The sequence below is a fragment of the Ictidomys tridecemlineatus genome, chromosome 2 (genome assembly GCF_052094955.1).
Source record: "Ictidomys tridecemlineatus isolate mIctTri1 chromosome 2, mIctTri1.hap1, whole genome shotgun sequence".
In the NCBI taxonomy this organism is placed as follows: Eukaryota; Metazoa; Chordata; class Mammalia; order Rodentia; family Sciuridae; genus Ictidomys; species Ictidomys tridecemlineatus.
In genome coordinates, this window is record NC_135478.1 from 167566528 (window position 1) to 167592264 (window position 25737).

The following is a 25737-nucleotide window of genomic DNA, read 5'->3' on the forward strand; positions in this document are numbered from 1 at the left end:
TAAATGGAAGAGCCAGGGATAACACCCAGCTCTGTCCTCTTTCAATATCCCTAGACCACATTACTACATGTAATGGGTATGAATTTTATACTACCAACATTTATATGCAAGAAATCTTGTTTTGGGCCCCTATCCAGAAATCAAATTACATTTATTTCAAGCCCCCATCTCACTGAGCTGGAAAGGAAATTCAATTTGTTCTGCCCCTCTATAGTACCATATAAGAATATAGGAGATTTATATGGTAGACACTCAGTAATGTGGGTAAAAATTACATTTACAAGAAAGATATTGTATATCAGTAAAGGAGGTGCTCAACTTAGCATTTATTTATGGAGTTGAATAAAAAGGAGGAAAGGTTTGTACAGATTACCTGACACCATGACGAAGGATAGTTTTTCATCTTTTCTTGAACCATAACTGATATGCTTAACTTCTCTTCCTGTGAAGTTTAATCCTCCACCTTGTAAATCAAGTATTACATGAGATTGGAAGTATTTCTCATCTACCTTGGCATTGTCTGATTGACCTAGACATATGATCCCAGACATCAAATGCCTCATATGAGGGGATAGTCCCCCTGTCTTTGTCAGTATAGTCAAATATCATAAGCACAAGAAATGATCAGAATTTTTGTAACAGTATTGTCCACCATACCACCTCTCCCTGCTGCTTCCTTTAACAAGTAATTAATAATCTTATACACAAATTTTAATAACATTTTCTATGATCTATGGCAAAAGAATTTAGATCTTTTTTTGAGAATATCTCTTTTTTATTATTTCCTAATTTGTAATCAAAATGTAATCTAAATATTTAGAGGTTCTTTTATGTTTTTATTAGAATATATAAGTTAATTCCAGATATAATATTAATATTTATGTGCCTATGATAAATTATTTTTCTGAACAAAGTTTAGTATTTTTTGAGTTAAGGAACTATCTTTAATACCTCTTTTACATTTCATTAGGAAATTGATAATAAGGGTAACAACATGTTAAATTTTCATAGTATTTTTTTAAGGTGGTAATATGAGCTGTAGTTTTATCTTACTGGTTTAAAGTGTTTTGTATATATTTTTTAAATGTATATAAAAAGTCTATGAGGCTAAATATCTTAATCTAAATTGATTTTGGGGGACAAGAAACCCGGAGATATGGGATGGTGACCCAAGATCCAAACCTGATTTTTGTCTAACTGGGCTGGGTGCCTGGCTCACTACCCTTCCCACTACAACTTGGCACAATTCTGATAAAACCTATCATATTACACAATGTAAATTTTAGAACTAAGCTATAGAACCATCATTGCAAAAGGACAGCTAATTTCCAAATACAAGATCGATACAAGGAAAGAATAGAATAGATAATTCTCACTCATATAGTAATAAAACCAAAGAACACTTTTGGTTTACTTCCTTTTTTATTTTCCTCTTTAATTCAAATGAGTTTTAAGAGTCATAATTTGAATTCCTGCCATTAGCTCCATCAGAAGTATTAAACATTACATAAAGTGATCCTTACTGATCATAAAATGAACACCATTTACTATTCTAAGATAGAAAATACTTTTGTGTGAATGGTAGAGAAATTGCCAAAAAAGCTATTTTTTTTTCAGACTATGGATAAGTTAATGTTCTACTGGAAAAAGCATACATATTCTGACCTAATTAATTCCCAGGGCACTTGGGTCTGAAAGAGTGCTCAGAAATGTTTCCAAATTTACTCTACTGTCACATATAGGTTGCAGTAGCTAGACACATCTGACAACAGGTCTCAGTCATACATTAGTCACCTCTGTATTGAGGTTTTTGTTGTCATGCTTTCCCACACACATTCTACCTCGGGACAGGAGCGTATTTTTATGTGTAGTCAAAAGTTCATTTCTGTCTCTGGGTACTTGGGCCCCCCTCGAGCAGAATTCCCTGTGATAAAAATGTGCTTATTGTTCTAATGACATCATTTCCAGTTTCACTGGGCCTAATATTCAGTTTGATGTTTCGTTCTTAGAGGCAGATAGGGATAGTTTCAGGAACCTCCCCTGCTGCATGTGCAAGTTTAAAATACAGGAGAAACATGCATGCACCACAGTTTACAAACAACAGAGTGGGGAAATAATTGCTGTAGCTATTTAGTACTTTGTAATGTTATCTCTACAGAAAAGTAAAGGCATGATTTATTCTAGACATATAATCTTATGGATTGTTACTTTTTTTTTTTAATCCAGGAAGAAACTTAAACTTTATTTAAATTTAAAATTCTTTCTTCAAGAGCCATTAGGGTTTCCTATCCTGACACATTCTGTTCTTTAGAGTTCATTTACATGTTATTACTTGTAATATGCAAACTGCTATTAAAAATCCAGCTAAGTATAAATTTGGCTAATACCAGCTCATTTTATCCACTTAATTTATTTTCTCATCTCTGAAGTTTACACAAATAAAAACATTCCTTGTTTTTGGATGCGCATCTTCAACCTGTATAATAAACTGACATGTTGAAAATACTTTGTCTTATAAATGAAATGAACCCCTTATGAATGAAGCCCTTCTCTTGTTTTAACCTACAGGACAACATTTTTAAACTGGAGGACTCACATTTTGAAAATGGCCGTGGGAAGAGTCCTTATGACCCTAAGCTGCTGACAGCATCTCTTTTAATAGGTATGTAGTAAAGGATCAATTAAACAGTAAATCTGTCATAAAAAAAATAACCATGTTGCCTGTTTATTTTTTACCTACAAAGATATTTCACTGTTAATCATAAGCAATCTTAGCTTGAGAACATCAGTTGTGATATGCTCAAGTATTTTAAAAATAAAAAATAAAAAGCAACACTAAATTCTCTTTTGGTAACTGCACTTTCAAGTAGGATTCTTTTTGTTGTGATGATTTAGTAGCATCTTTTAAAAGGCCTGCTCTGCTGGGAATGAAGTTTAGCAGTAGCCTAGCATGTGTGAGACCCTGTGTTCAATCCCCAGTAGTTCAAAAAATTTAAAAAGAAGAAATGCAAATGGTCTGCCTAATCAATATACAGTCCCACTTAAACTTCAGTATTAATTTGATAAAAAATTTTATTTTTCATATCATGAAAAGTTGCTTAAATAAAGAATTTTGAGAAATTATTAAGAAACAATGCCATTCATTCTACTCTGTTAAATATGTCCAAGATCTATAACTGCCTCAAATTTTGGACAACTTGTTCCACACAATCAGTGTAAATGGCAGCACCTTTGACAAAGCCCTTCTGTGTTGCTCAAGTTTTCTCACTCTTTATCTTGTTTGCTAGAATACTCTTAAAGAAGCCATTGTGTATCCACTTTTGTGATGTTAGGCTTTCTTTTTAAAAATGTGCCATAACATTTTGTGATTTCCTCTACTTTTCCTCTTACCATGTTTTCTTCAAGCTTTCCTTTATCCTCTTTTTATTCAGTGTTGCATTAGTGGGTCAGGGTGTTCAGATGTACTTCCAATGGTCAGAAGTGGGTGATAGAATTAGGTAGAAGTAGGAGATAATGTTAGTCTGTATTGAAGGATAAAGAATATTTTGTATATCCTTTTAACCATCTCCATACTGTGATTAAATAATTACACAAAGAGTGATCAATATTGAAGTAGTGTTTCCTTCCTTCTTCCTTTTCTTTGTATTTTGCTTTTTATTCCTTTATTTTTTGAGGCTACCAACAGCATAACACATGAAATATTCTGTGTTGTGACTCTGCATAGTGATACAGAAATGGTGTTCTTTGGCCCTTTTCCTATAAAATATAGAATATAATTATTTGATAGCACGACCAAAATAATGTGAAAATTTCAAGTACAAAATTTCTAGTTTAATATTTAATCTAGATTTTAAAAAATTAAATTATTACCTGATGTGTCATAAATTTGTAAACCTTTTCATCATTTTCCCTTTATAAATAACTCCCTTTGTACTCAAGAAAATAAAATTCTAGTCATGTAGCCTACCACATTAATTATGAAGATAAATTTTTCCACTATTATGTGGTGTTTATTTTATCACTAATCCCTATTCTATTAAGAATAAAACCACTTCAGCATAAATCATCTCTATTGCTTTTCCGATCTAGACAATTGTATTCCATTTGATCCATTTATGCAGTACTTTAACAACAGTTTAAGACTTGGAGGAATGTAGCACACATATAATTTTCCTATTCGCAGGTAGCCTAGTGATTACATGTGAATGCCTTCCTCAAGAGCATATGCCGAAATCTGAAACTCATCTCAAAAATGGGAGGAGCCATACTTTGTTCTGACTTGCAAGTCTATACTTATTTAAATTTGAACACTTATTTAAATTTGAACACTGAGAACACTCAGAAAGCAGCATACAGAAGTGTGCATAGAGCAGGTTTAGTTTATGGTATGCTTCTCAATAGAATTTTGCTTGATTATTTATTTTAATAGTCCACGGAGACAGGATGATGACAGGTAGGTATTACATAGCTCCCAGGATATGAAACCATGCAACATTCACAAAGAATATGAGACTTCACAAGTTTGGTTTTTATATTACAATTTCTTTGAAAACTCTGTATAGGTTTTATGAAAAGGAAGAGGATAAGGGAAGGTCAAGGAGCCAAAGAGAGGAAGTGTAGTTGAGAAAGAACAATAGACATTTCAGAAGAACAACCTTGGCATGGAATACCTAATATGGAAAAATGACCCAGTAACTTTCAGAGGTAGAAAGTGCTTATTGAAAAGGCCAAAAAAAATTAATTTTTGAGCCAAATAAACAGAAAGATTCAGAAAAGGAACAAGCTCTAATAGATCTGGTAAAAATACCATTGATTCAAGACCTATAACTTTCTTTTTGGAGTTTGTTTCCTTTATAACTATGTTATTCATTCTTCTTACAGTACATTTAATTGCTCTTGTTGAGATTTTCTTGGCATTTTTTAATGCTGCTTTAAAAAGAATGCTCACTAGCTTAATAGAGGTTTATAGAATAAATATTTTCTACAGCACTTCCCAAACTCTTTTTAAGATGGGGGTAACAGCTGTCTCTGAAATATACAGGTTACTCTTTGTATATCAGAAAATGGTCATTAGGAAAGCCTATTTGCCCTCATAATCTGGAGACATTTCCATTGTAAAATAAAAAATTGAAGGTGGTTCCAGATTGCTTCCTTCCACAATATTGGGATAAAACTCCAGGTTTGGCTCAAACCATCTGTAAGCTGGCCAGGTGGATTTTTGTAACAGATATTTTTTAAACCACCAATTTCAGTATACAGCAGTTTCAACTAGTTGTATACTTTAAAACCAGATAACGGCTGAAAAACTTAGTTTACACAGCCTATCAAGGTTTAGTATAACCTCTTTCCAAAAAGTCATACATTTTTAAAGTGATAACCATAGAAAATATGATTTCTCACCTAAGTGATGCACACTTACTGAATTAATTCCCCTAATCCTATAACATGTCCTAAGTTTTTCAAATCCCCTTATTAAAGTTAATTTTGCCAATCTTCTTTAATAATGATCATTTTGTCAATATAAAATTGCTCCAGAATTTATTTTTAAAATATTTCTGATTCCTTCCACCTGCAAAATATTTTTATGTCTTTGTTTGAAATTTCTTTATTAGAGATAGCAGTTGCTCCCCTGCTCAGAATAAATGCCAGGTGTGAACACATCACAAGAATAAAACCTAGTATTTTCCACACTAATTAAGTACCATCTCACATTTTCGTGATGTGAAAAGAATAGTCAACTTGAGAGCAATTTTATTTCCTTATTGAAATCTTTTCCAGGCAATGCAGCACTAATAATTTAGAAATATTCCATCACTAAGAGATATTATTGAAGTCTATTTCAAAGGTCTGGGACTTTCATTTAAGGTTTATATCGTTAAGCTGGAATTTTGCCTTGACTCAGGAAAGAATATAATTTAACATTAGAAAATGGTCTCTCTGGGTGTTAGAATAAGTAAGGTACTCACTCCCTAAATTAATTAAATGAAATTGAGAAAATTATTTGAAACTCTCTGAACCTTAATTTCTTTGCACATGAAATTGTCTGCCATACTAATTCTACTAGTTTGTTATGAGAAGTAAATAAGACAGTTTAATGGTGTGCTACCATTTTCGATGTTTGCATCGAAATATATGTAAAGTAGAATATATATATCATATATATTTACATATATCTGGAATATATGTAAAGTAGAAACAAAAACAATAACAACAACAGCAAACAAACCTAGTAGTAGAGGCCCCCTGTGGGTAAACTGGAAAGCAGATTAGGTATATTATAAATTTTATATTTTTAATTCTGTGCCATATGCACATGTTACTACTCAGAAAATGTTAGTTTTAAAAGAACAACAGAATTAAGGAGCCAGCATGTGGTATTTATTGGCATAGGGAAGGAAGGTGCTCAATAAATGTAAAAATGTAATATTATTGCCACAACTTTCCATTCCAGGGAATTAATTTTATCTGTGCTGTGTGTGTGTGTGTGTGTGTGTGTGTGTGAGAGAGAGAGAGAGAGAGAGAGAGAGAGAGAGAGAGCACTTGAGAAGGACAGAGAAAGGGAAAGGGAGGGAGATAAAACTTTTTTTCCTTCTGTTTCTAATTACTCTTCTACTCTTTTACTTGAGGTTAACAACCGAGAGTCTTGGTCTTTATGTCTTTTTGATTTTTGCTCACTTCCATGACACACTCTTTACCTATGTTAGTAATGCTGCAATTTCATCAGGAAATGTTTTTTGTTTTTTCACCTCACCCTTCTTAGGAATGGTAATCTGATATGATATATATATAATAATCTAAGCCACATTTTCTATTTCTTTTTTAATATGAACAGAAAGTCTAAAGTGCAAATAAATCTTTGTTTTTAATACGTGCTTCTCAGTAACTCAACCATGATGGAAATATAGTTTGCAAAAGTTTCTGTTCTTCTCATAGAAAATATTTTCCTTAGAGACAGTTAAAAAAACTTGGGAAAGAATAGAGGTATACTCAAATAGCCATTTCATTTTTCTTTCAAATTCTTTTTTTTTTTTTTTTGGTGTTGATGAACCTTTATTTTATTCATTTATTTATATGCAGTGCTGAGTATAGAACCCAATGCCTCAGACATGCTAGGCAAGTGCTCTACCACTGAGCCACAACTCCAGCCCTCAAATAGCCATTTTTATCTTTGGCAATTTCCAGATGGTTAGTTACAACTGTCAGCACTAATTTACCTTAAACTAACATGAATATTGTTGAGACATCAAAATGCCCATGTGGTGGTTTTTTGTAGAGTCTTAAAGATCTTATTCAACAGAGAATACTAAACCATATATGTGTTTGTGTGTGCATTTGTGTTATATATATAATTGGCTTATATTTAGATACATTAAAAATCCTTGAACATATTATTTTATCATCAATTTAATAAAATTGGACAGCTGTCACATTTCCTTTCACTAGTGACTTAGTGAAAACCTCAAAAGTGTGTATCACAAATGTAATGCCATTTGAATCATTGCAGAAAAACCTTAACCTAATACACTACTTCATATTTTCAAGAAAACTTGTATTTAGGGTCAGAAAATTGTCAAATTAACACTGTGCTCCAGAATCAACATATAATTTGATAAATTATTAAGTGACCCAGAATATACAAAAGATGTTTGGCCAATAGGTTTTCATTCTAGATATATCTGTTATCCTAAAGTAAACCAAAACTAAGGTCTACTAAATTTTTCGTAGTCAGATATTTTTAGATCATTTCAAAGAGCCACAGATTATATCACCTCTTTAGTGCACAGTGAAAATGTTCGAGTCTATTAATTGGTATGTATGCTGGTTGATATATTTTTTTATTTCACAAGAAATAAGCAAAATTTTACCACCTATATTTATGGGCAAAACCAATAAAGACATCATACTTATTTGGAACAATCAACCCTGATTAGAGTCCCTACAGAAATCTCTCCAGCAATCTCAACAGGAAATCTGATCTAAGGCCTGGTACAAAGGAACAGTAACTGGTATTGAGTAAGAACAGTAAGAGAAGGTGCCCTCATGGCCACCTAATCATCTGGTTGCCTCCAGCTCAAGAATATCTGGCTATTGCTAAAAACATTATGTGGGTGGGTGATAATTTCCTATGACTGGAGGCAAATGGTTCCTAACCTGCAAACTTCCTTTCATTTATAAGACAACATTTTAATTTAACTGTCTTAGGAATGTTGAGCAAATAGCTCTTCTACTGAACATCTTTTCTAATTTGAACAAGTTTCCTATCTGCTGTAAAAAGAGTCATAAAGTCAGTCTCACTACCTTTTTCTTCATTTCTACTGATCTTTGTCATCTTCATATAAAAGCAAGTAAAACAAGTTATAATATTACCAAAACAAACAAAAAAATGCTAAGAGCAGCGCTCTACCTCTAAGTAATAATTTCATTGTTGTTATTCTTATTCTCTCTTGACTAGAGTTTGTGTGTAATAACAACCCAATTATGAATTTCATTTACCCTAAAGAAGCTAACTGACAGAATGATTAATCATTGGCATTTGTGACTCCACTATTTCCGGGCAAATCCCCTGTTGAGCAGAGCCTGTCTGATGTTAAATTGCTGTCTTCACCTTTTCTTCATTCTGCTTTCACTTGCCCTGATTTTCACCATCTTGTGTGGTTCATGGGCAATGAGACTCAATGAAAGAGTCACAGCTTTTGATTGTTCAAGGTAAAGAAGAGCCAAAGCTTCCTCCCAGAGGTGTTCCAACATGAAAATGTTTAAAGTCGATAGGACTTTCACATGATATTTTTACCTAACATCCTCCAATTTGCACACACAACAACAAAAAAATCATTCACCTAATGTTTAAAATTATATCACATTTATGTATCAATCTTTGTAAAAAGATAAAACACTAACTTTCATAAAAATAGGGGTTAACAATAAATAGACAATAGGCCTTTAAATGTTTCAAAGGACCTTTTGAAGTTTATTAGGTAGCTGACTTGTAGTATTTTTGAGCTTTAGAAAAGTGTATTCGTTTAACTGTAGTCAGGTAAAACATTATCATCATATTTCAATGTGGGCAAGTCACATTTGCACTTGAAATTTAATTAAGAGAATGCAAGATGCTTTTGAAACCCAAAGATACTTGGCTCTGACATAAGATGATATATGAATACTCTCTATTTAGCTAATAATCTGAAATCACTATATTGTCTAAACAATGTTTGTTTAACTTTAGTCACAACAATCCAAAATATGAGAACAATTTTTAGCAGTTTTCAGGATAAGGTATCTACCTACATGAAAGTTTAAAGCAATAACTTATTTTTCAGTGATTTTTCTCTTGTAGCTATTTTCCATTGTTTTGGAGATTCTTCAAAATCAAGTCCATTAAAACACCTTAGTGAGCCAAAGGATATAATACAAACTTGCTCCAGGTTGGACCACTGAGAATATCTATTTTACATTGCAAAGCTCTTGTCTAGGAGTGAAAAATAAAAATGGAAATACAGAATATCATCTAAGGAATCAAAAGATTAAAAAGATTTGCCCAAAGACATTTATATATGAAGATTCACTGTTTTCCATTTATCTAACATGAAACTACCTAGGAAATAATAGTACTAAACAAATGTTGACATTATGATCTATCTAGGCCCTCTCTACTTTCTGAATATTTTCTAGCAAAACCATTAGCATAGTAGTTATCAATAGAATAAAATTAAGGTTTACTATAATTATTGTGGATTGCTTAAAGAATTTTTTTTTCATTTTTGTTGTTTTGTTTTGCAAGTACCTTAATTCACTGTAAGTAGGCAGGCAGTCATGTGTTATCTGGAAGAAATAATAAGAGACACTTTCTGATTCAAGCAAGAAAACACAATTTTTACAAATTTGAATTGTTGAAAGGTAGTATGGTTTAACGTAAAAGGCTTGGAATTAAACAGGCCTGTATTTGAAACTTCAGCTTAACTTGCCTAGGCATTAGCTGAACAGCCCTGGATTTCTTAAACTATAAAATAGGGACAACATTATTTACATCATGGGAACATTGACAGAATTAAAGTGAGATAATTCGAAAGTGTCCAGCCAATGCCTGACTGCCTGCCAAGCACAGAGTGGGTACTCAGTGAACCTAACTGCTCTCTCTCCTGCTATTCTTCTTTTCCCTTTGAGTCTTCACCTTCTGGTAATGATCTCTCCGTTATTAAACTCCTATTGAGAATTAACTCAATTTAGTAGTAGAAAGTCAAAAGGCAGTGAAATCTTTAACTGGTTATGATCTGGGTTTGCCAAAATTCCCTCCTCTTCAAATATATTTCTGTTTGTTGGTACACTTATTTGGGGTCTCTATGTTAGCTTACACCAACTTCAAACATTTATTTCACCAGATATATTAAAAAATAAAAAGGAAAAAAAATTGGCAAAGAAAATATTGGTCCTCTCAGAATTATAGTAAAATTTCATTAATTCAGATCCTACTAGAAAAAAGTACATAAAAAGATTAATTGCCATTAAAATAAGCAATAAGCAAGATTTTACAATAATCTCTTACCCCACTAAATAAGGTTATTAGATCATAGTAGTTTTACACACATAAAGAAAAAAAAGCAATATGTTGATAATGAATATAGTTTTGCCTTTTGTAAACTTTGTCACTGGTCTTAGTGGGAAAATAGTAGTTTTGTATATTAGCAGTAGTCACAGAATCAGTTTTTACTCAAATTTTCTAAGTGAGTATTAACAGAATAGTCAAGTACTTAATATCTGAATGATCATTTGGTAAAATATTCTTTCAATAAAGACACAGGATGAAATATGAGTAGCTTTGCGTAATGATAAACGTGCTATTTCTGTCTCCAGTGTGCTCATAACATGAAACTTGTATTATCTTTGTTTTGTTTGTCTTGCCTTAATTGAATTAAATAATACCTATGTGGTTTCATTTTGCCACACCACAGATGGAGAATTATACTCTGGCACTGCAGCTGACTTCATGGGGCGAGACTTTGCTATATTCCGGACTCTGGGGCACCACCACCCAATCAGGACAGAGCAGCATGATTCCAGATGGCTCAATGGTAGGTGGTACGTGCAAGAACTCAGGCACGTAACCTGTGTATTAAATCACTGGAGAACTTTCCCTTTATAGTGTATACAACATGACTTGAGATTTAGTGTGTTGTTAAGCTAATGGTGGTGACTTCATGACTGGGTGTGAGAAAGTTGGGCAAAAAGAGAAAAGAGAGATTAAAATTTCAGGAAGTACATGTTTTGTGACAAATGTGAAGTTTCTCTGAAGTTAGCTATGGAAAGAGATCTGAGCTAGAGCTCCGGAAGGGAGGCAATGGAAAAAGATAAGATGGTTTACCAATCCTGTCTTATGGGGACACCACAAAGACTCTCACAGCATAGCATTCTTTTTTCCTCCACATTTCCCCTTATTGCCTTGAGAACATACTATAAGGTACTGAACATCAAAAACATTTTTTTTCTATTCTAATAACATTATACTGACACTGTTCTTAAAATCCCAAAGGACTTTTGTATCATTATTTCACTTGACTTCATATCATTATTTTGAATAATTTCACCTCTAATTTCCTCAAAATCCCCTCTCTCATTTTATAGGTGATAAAATTTGGGTCAATATGTTATTTAACCCAATAGTCAAAGATTTGTAATAAGAACCTAGTTTCCTGAACTTTAGGCACAGGCTTAATTACTTGAACGAGTAGATTGTTCATTTGTCAATTACTCTTTAACTTTTCTATATTAATTTAACATAGCAAAATGTGTACAATGCATATGCTTGTAATAAATAATTAATATTTTAATTCAGGTGTTTAACTAACTGATCCTAATATCTACTTCTATGTAGTGGGAACTTCAGTCATGCTAGTTTTCCTGCCCTTACTTCTGAGAAGCCCAAAATTTATTTTGTCACTTCTTTCTTTCATTGGTCTATTATAAAAAAAAAAATCATAACTTGGCCTCTATACCTCAGTGATACTTCAGGGAACCATGAGTTGTGTGTGATGATCTTTGTTCTGATTTATCCCGTGCTTCAAAGTGACTATTCAAAAACATAAATCAGTCCTCAAGTTACCTCTGTCAGCATCTCTTTCCTCCTGTGCCAGCATTTCTGATTGATCTATTATTTTTCATGCATTAGAGACAAAGACAAGACTCTTCGGATGCCTCATCTGTCCCTTCTGCCTTTATTCTTAATTGCATTGGAATTCTTCATAAATTACCCAATTTAAATTTCTTTTGCTCTCTTTCTCTCTCTCTCTCTCTCTCTCTCTCTCTCTCTCTCTCTCTCTCTCTCTCTCTCTCATTACTTTCTTTCAATGACCTGAAATCTTGCACCCCTATCCCACAGGAAACCCTTCTTTTAATCATCATATGTCATAATGTCCCTCTATGTTTAAATTTGTAGCTTGGTTAGGATTTGTTTTCTCAATATTTGTACTTCCTTTAGTCACTTTCAATATGCATTTTATCCAATAATCTCTCCCTGAGCCACTCTTCCTTCGAAGGTCACCTATGACTTTGTCTAGTTTTTTTTTTTTTTTAATCAATCTCCATTTAGACAACCTCTCCTGAAGCATATGCCACTGCTAACTAGCCCATTCTCAAAACACTTTCTTCTCTTGTTTTCTCTAAACATGGCTCCAGTTCCACACTGATGTTTTAAATATAGATAGTCCCTAAGACCATTCCTGATTGAGTACAAACACTGTGGTAACCATTGGGCATGAAGTCAAATAGCTCCTCCTTGGAGTAAAGGAGGTATAGTGCTACCTGGGTGACCATCTGAGAAACTGAAAGCCTCACCAAGAGAAAAACAAGGCACTGAGTTGAAAACAAGGGTGTGTGTAAAACTCCAAGAGCCCAAAGGACAACTTTGGAATATTTACCATTGATTATTAAACCTGGGATGTGTATGGAGGCAAAATGAGTCAGGAAAAAAAAAAAAAAACTCCATTCCGCTTTACTGTCTGATCTATTCTCAAATGGAAATATTTGTGTGAAAGAGAGAATGTTTGTTTTTTATGCACAAGAAGGTGACTTTGATCTGCTAAGGACTGTGAGGGTTATACAGGCTTTCACTGTCTGTGAGAAAAAAAATCTCATTAGAAGATGGAATAACATAAAGGAGAGGGTAGTATCCATTTCATTTTTATGGCCTTGGAGGAAAAAAGTCATCAAGTTAAAGCTGCTTTTATGCTGCACGCTTGCATGTTGACAGCTGAGTCTGAAGAATTTACACTGTGGGAAAACACAGTCATTGTCCGCAGCTCTGTACTTCATCTTTGAAAATGTGTAGTTCATTTGAGAATTCAGTTATCAGTCTCTCAGCACTAAACGTGAGAACTGATTTCTCCAAATTAGCACAGAGGTTCCATGTGACAGGGTGCAGAAACCAGGCTGCTATGAGATGGAATGAAGGGCCTCGAGAAATCGAATACCATCTCAGAATGAAATTGGAAACACAGTGTTTACACACTCATGCATAAAATAAATGAGCTTTGAGGAATCAGCACAGACTACACAATCATCTGTGTTGCCAGAAGGAATAAATTGCCTTGTAAGATTTTTTTTCCAGGGGTCTTTGGAGCTATTAAATTAATTTTGGCATATGCTTTACTTTACTTTTCTCAAATAGGTTCAACTCTTTTGGAAGAATTAGTTCATCTCTTTTAGATGGCTCTTATTTTTTTTTTCCTGCTCAAAAGAGAAAAACAAAATATAACTAAACTAAACTAAACTAAACAAACAAACAAAAAAAAAAAAAAAGAGAAAAACAGCCATCTAGATTTGGAGCCTAAAATATCTTAATTTTTTTAAATAATGAAATTTTACTGCTTCCATAATTACTATTTATTTTGCATTTTTAAAACAGTACCAATAATGTTTCAATTATAGTTTTAATAGAAAGAAATCAGAAGGAATAAAAGACATTTTTAAAAGATGGAGAATCTACTGAGTTTTTACATATTAATATATAACAATATTTTTTAAAATTCTCATCATGTACACGAATCCCTATTTTAAGTTTGCAAGGGGTTAGAATGACTTTTGACCTCATAAAATACTAGTGTGTGAATTTGACATGATATACCAAAATTCACTGTGTTTTTCTTGTGCTACGTGAATGTTCTTGATATGATATGATTTTAAACTTCAATTACAATTTCAGCTTACATTAATTTTAAATAAAGTAAATTTTTTCTGTGTCTATTTATAGTAAAATAAGCAATATAAGTAAATGAATTTATGCTGCTATGATAGAATTTCTTAACATTAAGTCTACAAATACTACTATAATTACTGTACTCATTACCCATTCATTAGAGCAGATGAAGGGCTAGTCCACATTTATTTTTCTATTTGATCAAGACTATTTTCCAATATTGTTTATCTTGGAATAAAGTTGGGATGCCATATGATTTGAAAGAATGACTTTCAAATCTTTAAAGTAAGAAAGTTTTCTCTTGACTTTGGACCTTATGTATAATGAAAAGATAATACTACCTACCTCGCAGAGTCATTTTTTTAAATGACCACATAACAACATAAAAAAAGAAATGAGCAATGGCTTGGCATTTAGTAAGCACTTAATAAATGTTAATTATCTCTATATCCTTTTCTCTTCAACTGGGTGGAGCATGCTTGGGAAGCTTTGTCAGATTCATTCTGTGAGTGATTATAGTTGAGCCAGGGTGAAAGGGCAGCCGGCGTTGGGTCTAATATATGAAACCACATGGAAGCCTGAGAGAGCCAAGGCCCGGTGAACACAAACAGAACTAATTACAATGCCTGAAGTGTGAGGCCTTCCCACCCGTTTCAGGAAGACCTGTTTTCTTTTAGCGGAATTTCCTAAAAGGATCATGCCTGTGGATAGACCAACCCACTTGTTTTTTTCTGTAATTGGAATGGTATGCTAGTCATGGTTCCACTTCCTCTGCCCTGTAACATTCATACCATGCTGGTTGGCCCTCACTGGAATCAGCATCATTTCCTCTGTGGTCACGTACTAGGATATTGCATGTTCTCCTAAGATTCAAATTTCTCCACAAGATTTGTTTTTAGAAAAATAGAACCAAGAAACATGACTGCAGATAAACTCTGAGTGTACAAATTAATATTATGTGGTATCAGATACCAGTCTCAAATCACTCATACTGCTCTTTTAATAAACTATTTTAATTCAACCTTGTTTGAAGGTACTTTTTTATTCTTTAATAAGTAAAATGAATTACCCAGTTTTGCCTAATGTCAGACTTCTTAATGATGTCATTTCTCTAGCTGAAGTAAATTAGTAATATTTTTCTGATCTTCGGAGAAAAAGCCCTCTGTAAGCCTTGCTTTATGTTTATATGAGCAGATAAATCTTACAGAAGCTGAGCAATGATTCAGTTAAAGTAGAAACAACAAGGGCTCTTTGAGTCTTTGAAGATCGTGAATGAAATAACTAGAATGTAGTATATTTTAGCTTTTAATTACATCTATGAGTTCCCACTGTACTCATTGTTGTCAATTTTGCAGTATCAGTATAAAGAATCTCACAAATAAAAATGACCATATTGATCTGGGAGTGGGGGTAGTAGTTTGCCTAGAATTCCCAGTACCATCAAAAATACAAACAAACAAAAAAGGAAATATTTGTGGTCATTTTTTTTTCCTGAAATTGAGCTAAAACATGAAAAGGCAATACTTTAAAATAAGTATTTATATCTATACTATTAACTTGGCAGTCATCACTATGTTTTCTCATGAATTCTGTTATGCAAAAAAATTTCATCCTAATAAAGAATGCACTCCCCATAGGAGTAAAATCTTTTCAATAATAAATATGTACCATGAAATTATTCTATCCTCTAAATGGTTAATAAAATCACTAAATATGACTTTATTTTCCTTAAAAAGCTAAAAGTTACCAAATATACTGTCACTTGATCTTCTTTTCAAAGACCTAATTTTTTTGTCACTTTTGTCTAGGAAACATCACTTTTAACCAGTTTTATTTGAAATTACGTTGTAGAAATGAAGAATAGTGAATAAAAACTTGGAGTAAAAATTTACTTGTTAGTAGCAATATTCTTGAAAGCTGATCTTTTCTTCAGACCTCTACAAAAATGTCTTTGAATAAAATTGTTATGATATGGCATTTAATATTTTTGACTGATGAACTAAAAAGTATAATTCTTAGATGTGGCATATTAGTCACAACCTGTGAATAGCTTATTAGGAATTAAATGGTGAGAGGAGGAAAAAAAAACCCTAAGTATTATATTTAGTTAAGGTAGGCCTACTTTTAAAATTAAAATTGGCTAAAACTTATAAAGATGAGAGACTAACTTGGGGAACTCTTTAAAGTGAAGCCAGAACCTTTTCCTTCTTGTTTTTAACATTTTTCTCTCTCTTGTCTCACCATCAGTTTAATGAATACAGAGCCTGTCTATACCAATTTCCTCTTCCAGAGTCACTACATTCAGAGCTCAGTGGGCCTCAATAGGGATTTACTGCTGACTGGGTAATCTGGGTTCCTGTGTGCACTGACATCAAGCAAGAGATTTACCCAGAGAAGTGGATACCATGACAATGCGTGTAACCATGGTGTGACCGGCCTCCCTGACATGGCTCTCAAAAGCTTTCCCTCTGTGAAAACAGAAGCCTGTTTGCAAATTAATTAGTTTCTGGCGGCAGCTTGATTGTTGACCCAGAGTTTGTAGAGTGGAAAAACAATCAGATTAGTGTGCTCAGGGTAAAAGACCACTGTGCACTTGCGTGTGGCTTGCTCAACTATTGAAGCTATGAATGAAGTGAAACAAATTCTATTCTGAGAAGCCTAGGCAGAGGTTAAGTATGATGAGCCTGGAGATCCCCAACAGCAGGGGCTGGGGAATTAAAGGATTTTAGTCAGATAAAGCTGAATGACAGGGAGCAATGCCATTGAATTTTAATGACATGGATAGTTTTGACCAAAAAAGCCACTTGTTATGTTTTAATCATTCTGAGTGTAAGAGATAGGTTTACAATATTCAATTAAATATTCAAGGTAGGCTTGACACAAACACTTTTAAAATGGAAAATTTCATAAGCTTTCAAAATGGAAGGTATTAATTATAATCTCCTCAAGGTAACATGATGATATTGAAATGGAAAAAAAAACAATTATAGAGTAACCTGATTTTTCATGTTGATAAAATTCTTTTATATTTACCCCAGTATTGTATAAGGCACAAACTTCAGATGCCCTATAAAATTAATCCTGAGTCAAAGAGAAATGTTGACTCATGAGAATATATATTTTGTCACTTATTTTTACATAATTCAGTTAGTATAATAATATCTAAAAAAGTTTGACTTCAACTTTAGGGCAAAGAATTCTGGATGGCAATGTTTGATGATTTAAATAAATTTAAAAGTTATTGATTATGCTTAATTTTGTAAGATTACATATCCTTTTAAGCCATATATACTTTTCCATTTTAGATACAACTGATAGATGTCTCCCTAAATACTCTAGTGATTGCTATCACAATATTTTTCATTCAAAAATCATTTATATGTCTCCATTTCAAAGTAAATTGAATGCAGATATTATTGTTTATCAAATCCTTTATCATCTAATCCTTGGTGACCTCTCCAATATTAAACACTACCATAAGTAATTCAAATGGAGTCAGCGGTCCTCAAATTTCTTCTCTTTTATTTAACCTTACTTTTTTCCCAATGGATTTTAAGTATTCCTCCCTTCCAACCCTGAGTGCACATAGAAGCATTTTTGTATTTTTCACAGGGCCTGACATCCTACTTCATGCTTTAGTATTGTTTGAAATAAGAAACTTTTTAATGACTCTGCTTCATAGGCCCTGGAGTTAAACTGTCTCGATATGTATACCAGGTCTACTCTCAACTTCTTATGTGACTTAGGAAGTCATTTACTTAATTTGTGTTCACCAGTGTTTATATTTTGTGAAAAAAGGGGGGGGGTAATACCAACGACTCATATGGTTCTTCTGGGGATACATGAGATAGAGTATGTAGAGTAATTAGAACAGTGTCTAGTGTCTGACAATATGAAAAATACAGAAGACATACCACAATATGGGAAATACTAAAGGTGTTTAACTATGTTGATGCTGTCCTATATAGACCACCTCCATGACATAGTACCTAATGCATATTTGGAAAATTAATGCAATGAACCAATCTCAATCATGCTTCCTTTGCTTAATCTGCTCTCAAGGCATTTTGTTTTCTTTGTTTTATTCAATTGATAACTACTTCTATATTAGGCCTATATTTCCTTAGGAAGACATAAAATATTTATTTTTAGTATTAAAATAATATATAAAATATTGCTTATCATATTGTGTTTAACAAAACTAGCAGAAAAAAACAATGAAATGAAATAATCAAGGCTAGAATTCAAGTAAATGTGTTTCTGTGTTAATTTAGCTCTAGTAAATACAATACTTAACCATTTAAATAAAGAAACCATTAGTTTAATACTTGTTAAAAATATTTTTTGAAGGATTGGGGTTATGGCTCAGTGGTAGAGTGCTCACCTTGCACGTGCAAGGTCCTAGATTCTGGGATAATGATAGTGACCCATGCCCTGTCCTTGGATCCTTAGCACCACATAAATAAAATAAAGTTAAAAAAATGAAATTTTTGATATAATAGCTAAGGAGAAGTTGAGGGCATTTATGACTGTAGGAAAATCATCTCTTCTGCAATAATACAGTTAAACTAAACTTTTTTCATAAGGAGACAAAAGTGTGTGGATTTTCTGGAGTACTACTGTATAGGTGGGCAAGTGTAGACATCTGGCATAAGATTTCTGTGTCCTACTTTTCCCAAACAAAAAATGAAAGTCGTTTCTTCCTCATTTGGTTGTTAGAAGCACCATGAACGAGAGAATACATGTAATACATTTGGCAAAGTGATTTCTATTACTTAAAAATAAAATATAACCTCAAGTTGATATTAGCTGGTTTCATAATATGTGAGAATTTCATATTAGGACAATAAAACACCTAAATACATTGCATCATCCAAAATGTAGTAAACTGCACAATCTCACAAACTGAGAAACCGCATATTTCAAGAAAAGCAATGAAAGTAGCTTAAGGGAAACAAGAGCAGATGAAATGATAGTGACCCATGCCCTGTCCTTGGATCCTGGCTGTATGTACAGGATTTCTTGCCTAATGAGTTTTTCTCATTTTGATGAAAATAAATCCACTACTCCTTTCCTATAAAGAAAAAGAATTTTTCTAAGGTTAGTGACATATTTACTGCCAAGTTTTTTTTATATGACAAAAAAGAACATTTAAAAGATTCTTAACTTCACATATCAACTAGATACAAATTATAAAATACAACCCAGGAAAAAGGTCTTTAAATTGCTTTTCTGATAATGTTACTAAGAAAGATTAAAGTATATTTAGATGCACTTAAAAGGAACATTTTCAAGGTAAAGATGTTTGGGTCACTTTAAGATTAAGAGACTAGACAAAGAGAAAATAAAGCCCCTTCACTCCAGCCTTGCCTCCCATTCCAGGCTCTCAGCAATGTATCTCTTTCCCATGTTACTTTGAATCATACATACAGTTTGCATTTTAGACGATATTATGATTATTTAAAAACTTATTAGTTTCAGAATAAAGATATTCTTTATTCTGAATTAAACTGAATTATTATTTATCGATAGTAATTTGTAAATAAAATAGAGGCAATGTTTAAAATTATAAGTAGAGTTCATATTATTTTGCATGATGATTTGCTAAATTATAACTATTTTAGATATAAAGTAGGCTGATTGCATAAGGGACCCATCAAAATGTGTCTCTTCAATATGCTTATAAATGTGTCTAAATACATATGAATCCAAATAATCTCTTTGCTCTTTTAATTACTAATTTGAAAAGATGCCAGAGCTTCAATATCAGAGAGCTATTTTATGTATACATTTATAAAATTCTAATAAGAATGTGTACAGGAAATTGGTGACAGCAGATTTGGTTTTCCCTTAGTGAGCCACACAGCCTTTTCAGCTTACCATACAATAGGATTTAAGTTACTTACTTCTGTTTTAGTCTTACAATATGAAATGTTACATTTATAGTTCGGTGAACTTTAATCTCATTGTTCCTAAATGTTAAGTAATACCAAGGTTGATATCCAACTAATGACTGTTCTTTAATTGCTTAATACTCATAGAACCAGTGTTTATTTTTCAAATGTGTTTTCAAAATACATTTGTGAGTAAAAAAATGTTATAGGAAGAAAAAAATCTTATACATCAAAAAATGAACTCTGCCATATGCAGTGGCGTACTTCTGTAATCCCAGTGGCTCTGGAGGCTGAAAGGATTATCATGAGTTCAAAGCCAGCCTCAGCAAAAGCAAAAGCGAGGCACTGAGCAACTCAGTGAGACTCTGTCTCTAAAAACTGGGCTGGGGAAGTGGCTCAGTGGTTGAGGGCCCTTGAATTTATTCCCTGGTACTGCACCCCTCCAAAATAAAATGACTCTGAAGATATAAAATGAAAGACATGGATTTTCACAAAACCTTATTAATTTTTGAATAATTTGAAGGGTAATTTAGTCATATAGACAATTCAATTGATAGAACCTTTTACAGAGCTAAGATGGATCAAGAAGACACTTAACATCTTTGTTCAATTTATTTACATGCTCACAGTAATCATATCAAACATTTTGAATGAAGAGAAACTATTAAAACATAAGGGGATAGCTCTGAGTGCCATGTGAAGGCATCAATAACTGACATTCCTGAAGTGTTATTTCTCTTTATTTCCTTTAAAATCACAGGAAAGAAACCTCACATTCTTCATAAATGATATCAAAGTAAATACAGGCAACTTTGATCAAGACTCAGTGCCCATATAATAAAATTATAATTGAATTGCATTTGAGAAAATTTGAGATAATTGTGTGTTTATGACTCACAGAGTCTGAAGTGATTTTACATTCTTTTTTCTTTAACTGATTCTGCCTTATTTTTTCTTAATTCCTGAATGAGAGTAACATGCAAAAGGTAAATTGAAAGATTGTCTGGAGTTGGAAGTATGCAAAAAGAAAATAGAAATATGCAGTGTCAGACAATCAACAGGTCCACCCTTGGATGGTGCTTGGTACAAATGTCATTTGATGGTGACACAGCAGAGGAAGTACCAGAGAGCAAAGTAGCCATGTCATGGAGATTTGCAAAATCTCTACCAAGTTTATCATTGTGTGAGTTAACTTTGTCATTTTGCCTCTGTGAATGTGCTGCAAACTCCATGTATCCATACTGGTTGTAAACTATTTATGAATTCACAAGTCACATACTCCTCAAAATGATCATATTTTATAAGCAAAAAAAATAATGCAACATGCACCAGTAGAGAATATTCTGATAGTAAGAACAAAAGAAAATTTCCTCTAGCTCATTAATGTAACTCAGGAAGCTGAGTAAGTTGTCATCATGCTGATTGACTACGTGGAACTATTGAATGTTCTCTAGAATGGAAAACATTAGGAATCATAAAGAAGAAAAATAGTTTTTAGTGGGTAATTCAACTATTTGGAAGGAATCTGCAAAGGGAGGAGGGAAGAAGAGGAAAAAAAGAAAAGAAAATTTCTAATGTATAACAGTTACTTCCTGATTCGATTTTTGCTGCTATCACTCAACGATAATAAACAACATTCCTAGCCATAATAAAATTTATAACATCACAATTTGAAATAAACATCCACAGACTACACCATAAAATCTCTTTAAAGGTTTAACCCTGAAGTTTGTAATATAAGTTAGATGTGATGCATATTTAAGATCTTTTTTCCACAGGTTTAGAGAGTTTCAAAATGTTATTGGAACAAATAATAATTGCTGAGAATACTCAGATTGTCATTTTATATCTGACCATATGGCTGTCATTAATAACAATTAAGATAGTATGTAATATGATATTATAGAGGTAAATAGCTACATTATTAATGGAAGTTAAAAGTAGATTTTTTTGGTAGAGATTAAATAACCCATTTCAGTTGCTATTTATCTACTTGCTTTATTTTTTTTCCACTCTATTTTTAATGGATATTTTCCATTTCCCCAAGTCTCTTCTCTTTTTATCTCATTCAGTGTTTCTTTTTATCTCTGTGTAACTGAAGTTTATCAATCAACACAATATGTATATAAACTGTTTTTCTCTTTTTCATTTCCTGGTTGCTCTAAGTCCCTCCATTATTACTGGTAATAAGCTACATTTGCTAGCCACCATCATCTTACCTGGACAACTTCTATTTTCTATAAGTAATGAGCACTCAGTAGGAACCAAGACTGTTGTAAGGAGCAGAGCTGAATAGAGAGATCCCAGGCCTCCAGGATAATACCTAGAGAACTTGTCATGAAATGGAAAACTTGGAAATCTTAGCATGTCTATGAGATCCTGTGCACGTATTTACAAGATGTCTTTATATCTCAAAACCATTATTTAACTCATGAAGTTAGGGAGCAGTTGCTATCCATCTCCCTTTTAATGAAACACTAATTTTTTGATCCATTTGATTTTCAGGCTTTTATACTAAACACAAACTGCAGATTTTACTATCAAGTGATAGTAAGATAGAGTAATTTATAAGACATTCTAACTTTTGTCCAAATACATGCGGTCCTTTCTTAGTGAATAGATATAGAAGAGAGTTCAGAAAGACAAGAAAATGGAAACTTTCTTCCTTTTTAAATTTTGAGGATAAAGGTAGGAATCAGTTGGAATCAGAAAAACTGTATGTTACTTGTAGATAATTTGATTATAGTTTTTTTTTTAAATTATGTTCTTTCAGTGTCATATATTTCTAAATATAAGGAAAGTCAGCAAAAATAATGAAAGGAGAAATGTTTAGTGGTTAGAAAGAAATAGTCAAGGAATTGGGAGAACTGGAAATAACATTCTTCTCAGTAGAAGCTGGATAATTGATGACTTAGACTGTTATAAATGTAAATAAGATCTGAGCTTTAAAATTCACACATGAAATAATAATGAATTAATTATTAGCAACATTCTTGGCTCTTGAAACAGAGATTTTTCTAGGTGTATTAAGATTTTATTTTGTTGTAAGATTTTAACTTTTAGTTTTATTATTTAAAGCAATGGCTGAATAGAAACTTAAAAACATGTCCCAAACAGATGGCTTCAAGTAACCATTCCACCTTAATAAACTAAACACAATTATTGCTGTGAAATTAAGTATAGTCATTTATTAATTTCTCTGGGCTATAAAATCTATAAATTTTATTTGATGTTATAGTTTTAACTGCTTTTTCATTTACATATAATACTTTTTTCATGATCTCAACATGTTGAAGAATATTTTTAAAATTAACCTTTCTTTGGAATATATGTATATTTTGCATTTCTTGTCATATAGTCTAAGAAATATATTCTATTTAATGTGTAATTATATAAAACTCACTAGAGTGTTGCTCAGAGATAATAGTTCTAGATATTTTCCAACACTCATTTCATGAAAGAATATAGAAATAGTAGAACCACTAGAATGCAAACTGAACTTAATTTTAGTCTTTATTATAGACAATAGATACTGTTTCTTAGTATTATTTAAGTAGGATGAGAGAAACTGGTTTCTATTCAAATCAAAGTTGGAAGTATAAATTTGGTTTAGAAAACACATTTATTAGTCAAGATCAGATATCTATGAAAACAATTCTATATTAGCACTCAAAAAAGGGGTGAGAAGAAGGAGAGAGAGGAGGAAGAGAAGGAAAAATAAGGCTGATACAGGGCCTGCCCTGAACAAAAACCAAAAACTGATTATGGATATCAGCAGCTATTTTAAATCGCATTCACTAAACTGTAGGTGCTATGACAGGTAGTGCTATAACAACGCTTATTCAAAAGCTTTAATATTTAATTCAAATTATTTGAAAAAATTTGCATCACTATATAAGTAATTTAAAGATGAACAAAAATCCTATATTGGTAGTATAATATTTTGTTGTCTTTAAAGTGCTTCCTATATAATCTCTTCATTCTCTCCAAATCTTATGAAATGGAAAACTGCAAGTACTAACATTTAAGGTTAGTAGCAACCTGTGATGGAGTGAAAACTAAGACTACACCCATGTCTACTGAATTCTAGGTGTGTTCTTTTTCTAGCATATTCATTCTATTATTTACAATTTTTAAAAATTGCTTATTTCTGCTATTTTCTAATATCATTTATATAGGAATATTTAACAAGTAATTATATAGATTATTGGAAGATAAAGTACAGGAACATAGATATTAAACAACAATGATCTGCTGAAGTCAAAGGATTCTATTCTACAGTGGTCCACGAAACAAAGAACTACATTATTTATGCATAGCTTAAATCACTGAAAACTGAGCTTGTATAAACCCTTGCTCCAAAATGTGAGACCCTTGAAGTAATTAGCAACTTGCCTTCCCTTGGGAGTTTGCTCAAAATGCAGAACTTCAGGAACCATCCAAATGTATTAATCCAGATCTGTACTTTATTAAGTTCTCTAATTAAAATTTGAGAAGGTCTAAACTATCAAGCTACGTGACATTTGTTTTGTTTTTTTAAAGAGACATGGAGATACAATGGCTTTTATACCATTGTACCTCAACAGCAAATGTTCTTATATCTGAATGTTTAGCACTCAAGAATGTGTGTGTGTTGTGTGTGTGTGTGTGTGTGTTGTGTGTGTGTGTGTGTGTGTGTGTGTGTGTGTGTGTGTGTGTGTGTGTGTGAGAGAGAGAGAGAGAGAGAGAGAGAGAGAGAGAGAGAGGTCATTACTTAGATTCAGCTTGCTCATACTGGAGTCTAATTGAAACTGTGCAGTTCTAATATTGGCCTTCTTAAATTATTAACTTCTGTTCATTTAAAATGAGTATATAAATATAAAAGTGTATCCTTTGAACAGGGAAGATGGATTTTCAAGCATCTGTAAGTAAAGTCCCATTTTAAGCTGCTTTAATCAAAGCACTGAGACAGTGTCACATTAAAACAGCTGCAAGCACCCTTATGATGGCCTATAAAATCTTCCACAACTACATGCCCCATAAAATGTTAATAGTAACATTTAAAATATGGGGGAGGTCTGGTTGCTTCTAGGTTTAAAAAGTAGTCTCAAATAATTAAAAAAAAATATTTTCAGAAAAGATTAATATGAATTAACCATCTCTCATTGGAATTAGGCTAGAACTAATTTTATTTTAAGTGATAAATTAGGTGATATAACATTAACATAGTATAAAAATGTATATAATTGTCTGTAATTTCCATTTAAATATCTTATTTCCAAATTCTCAGTAAAGAAAAATGAGGTAAATTTTTAGTGCAAAACCCAGAATAAAACCCAAATTTCAAATCACAAATTATATGTCTTATATGGCAACATTACATTTCAATTTGCAATATTAAATTTCAAATTATAGTTATGTGATATCATATATACACACACACACGAGTATTTCCAATATTAAGCACTCTCTAAATTTCATAACTATAATAACAATTTTCTTACTAGTTTAAACAGACATGATCCAAAAACCAAAATGATAATAATACTTTAATTTCAATATTAGGAATAGAAAAGTACAAAAAAACCCAATGCAACTTGATGTGAAATTTGAATTATTGTCTCTTAAGGGATAATAAATTCTTGCAGATTAAACAGGATGTGCAATAAGAATTGTTTT

At 32.4% G+C, this 25737-nt stretch overlaps 1 protein-coding gene across 6 annotated transcripts in view; it reads left to right on the forward strand.

Moving 5' to 3' along the window:
- Sema3a (semaphorin 3A) overlaps window positions 1–25737 on the forward strand; it is a 431159-nt gene that overhangs the window by 339515 nt on the left and 65907 nt on the right. For all 6 annotated transcript variants that reach the window (XM_078040129.1, XM_078040128.1, XM_078040131.1 and 3 more), the window contains 2 exons: window positions 2569–2662; window positions 10947–11066. In XM_078040129.1, coding sequence (XP_077896255.1) covers window positions 2569–2662; window positions 10947–11066 — 214 coding nt within the window. The remainder of the gene's footprint in view (window positions 1–2568; window positions 2663–10946; window positions 11067–25737) is intronic.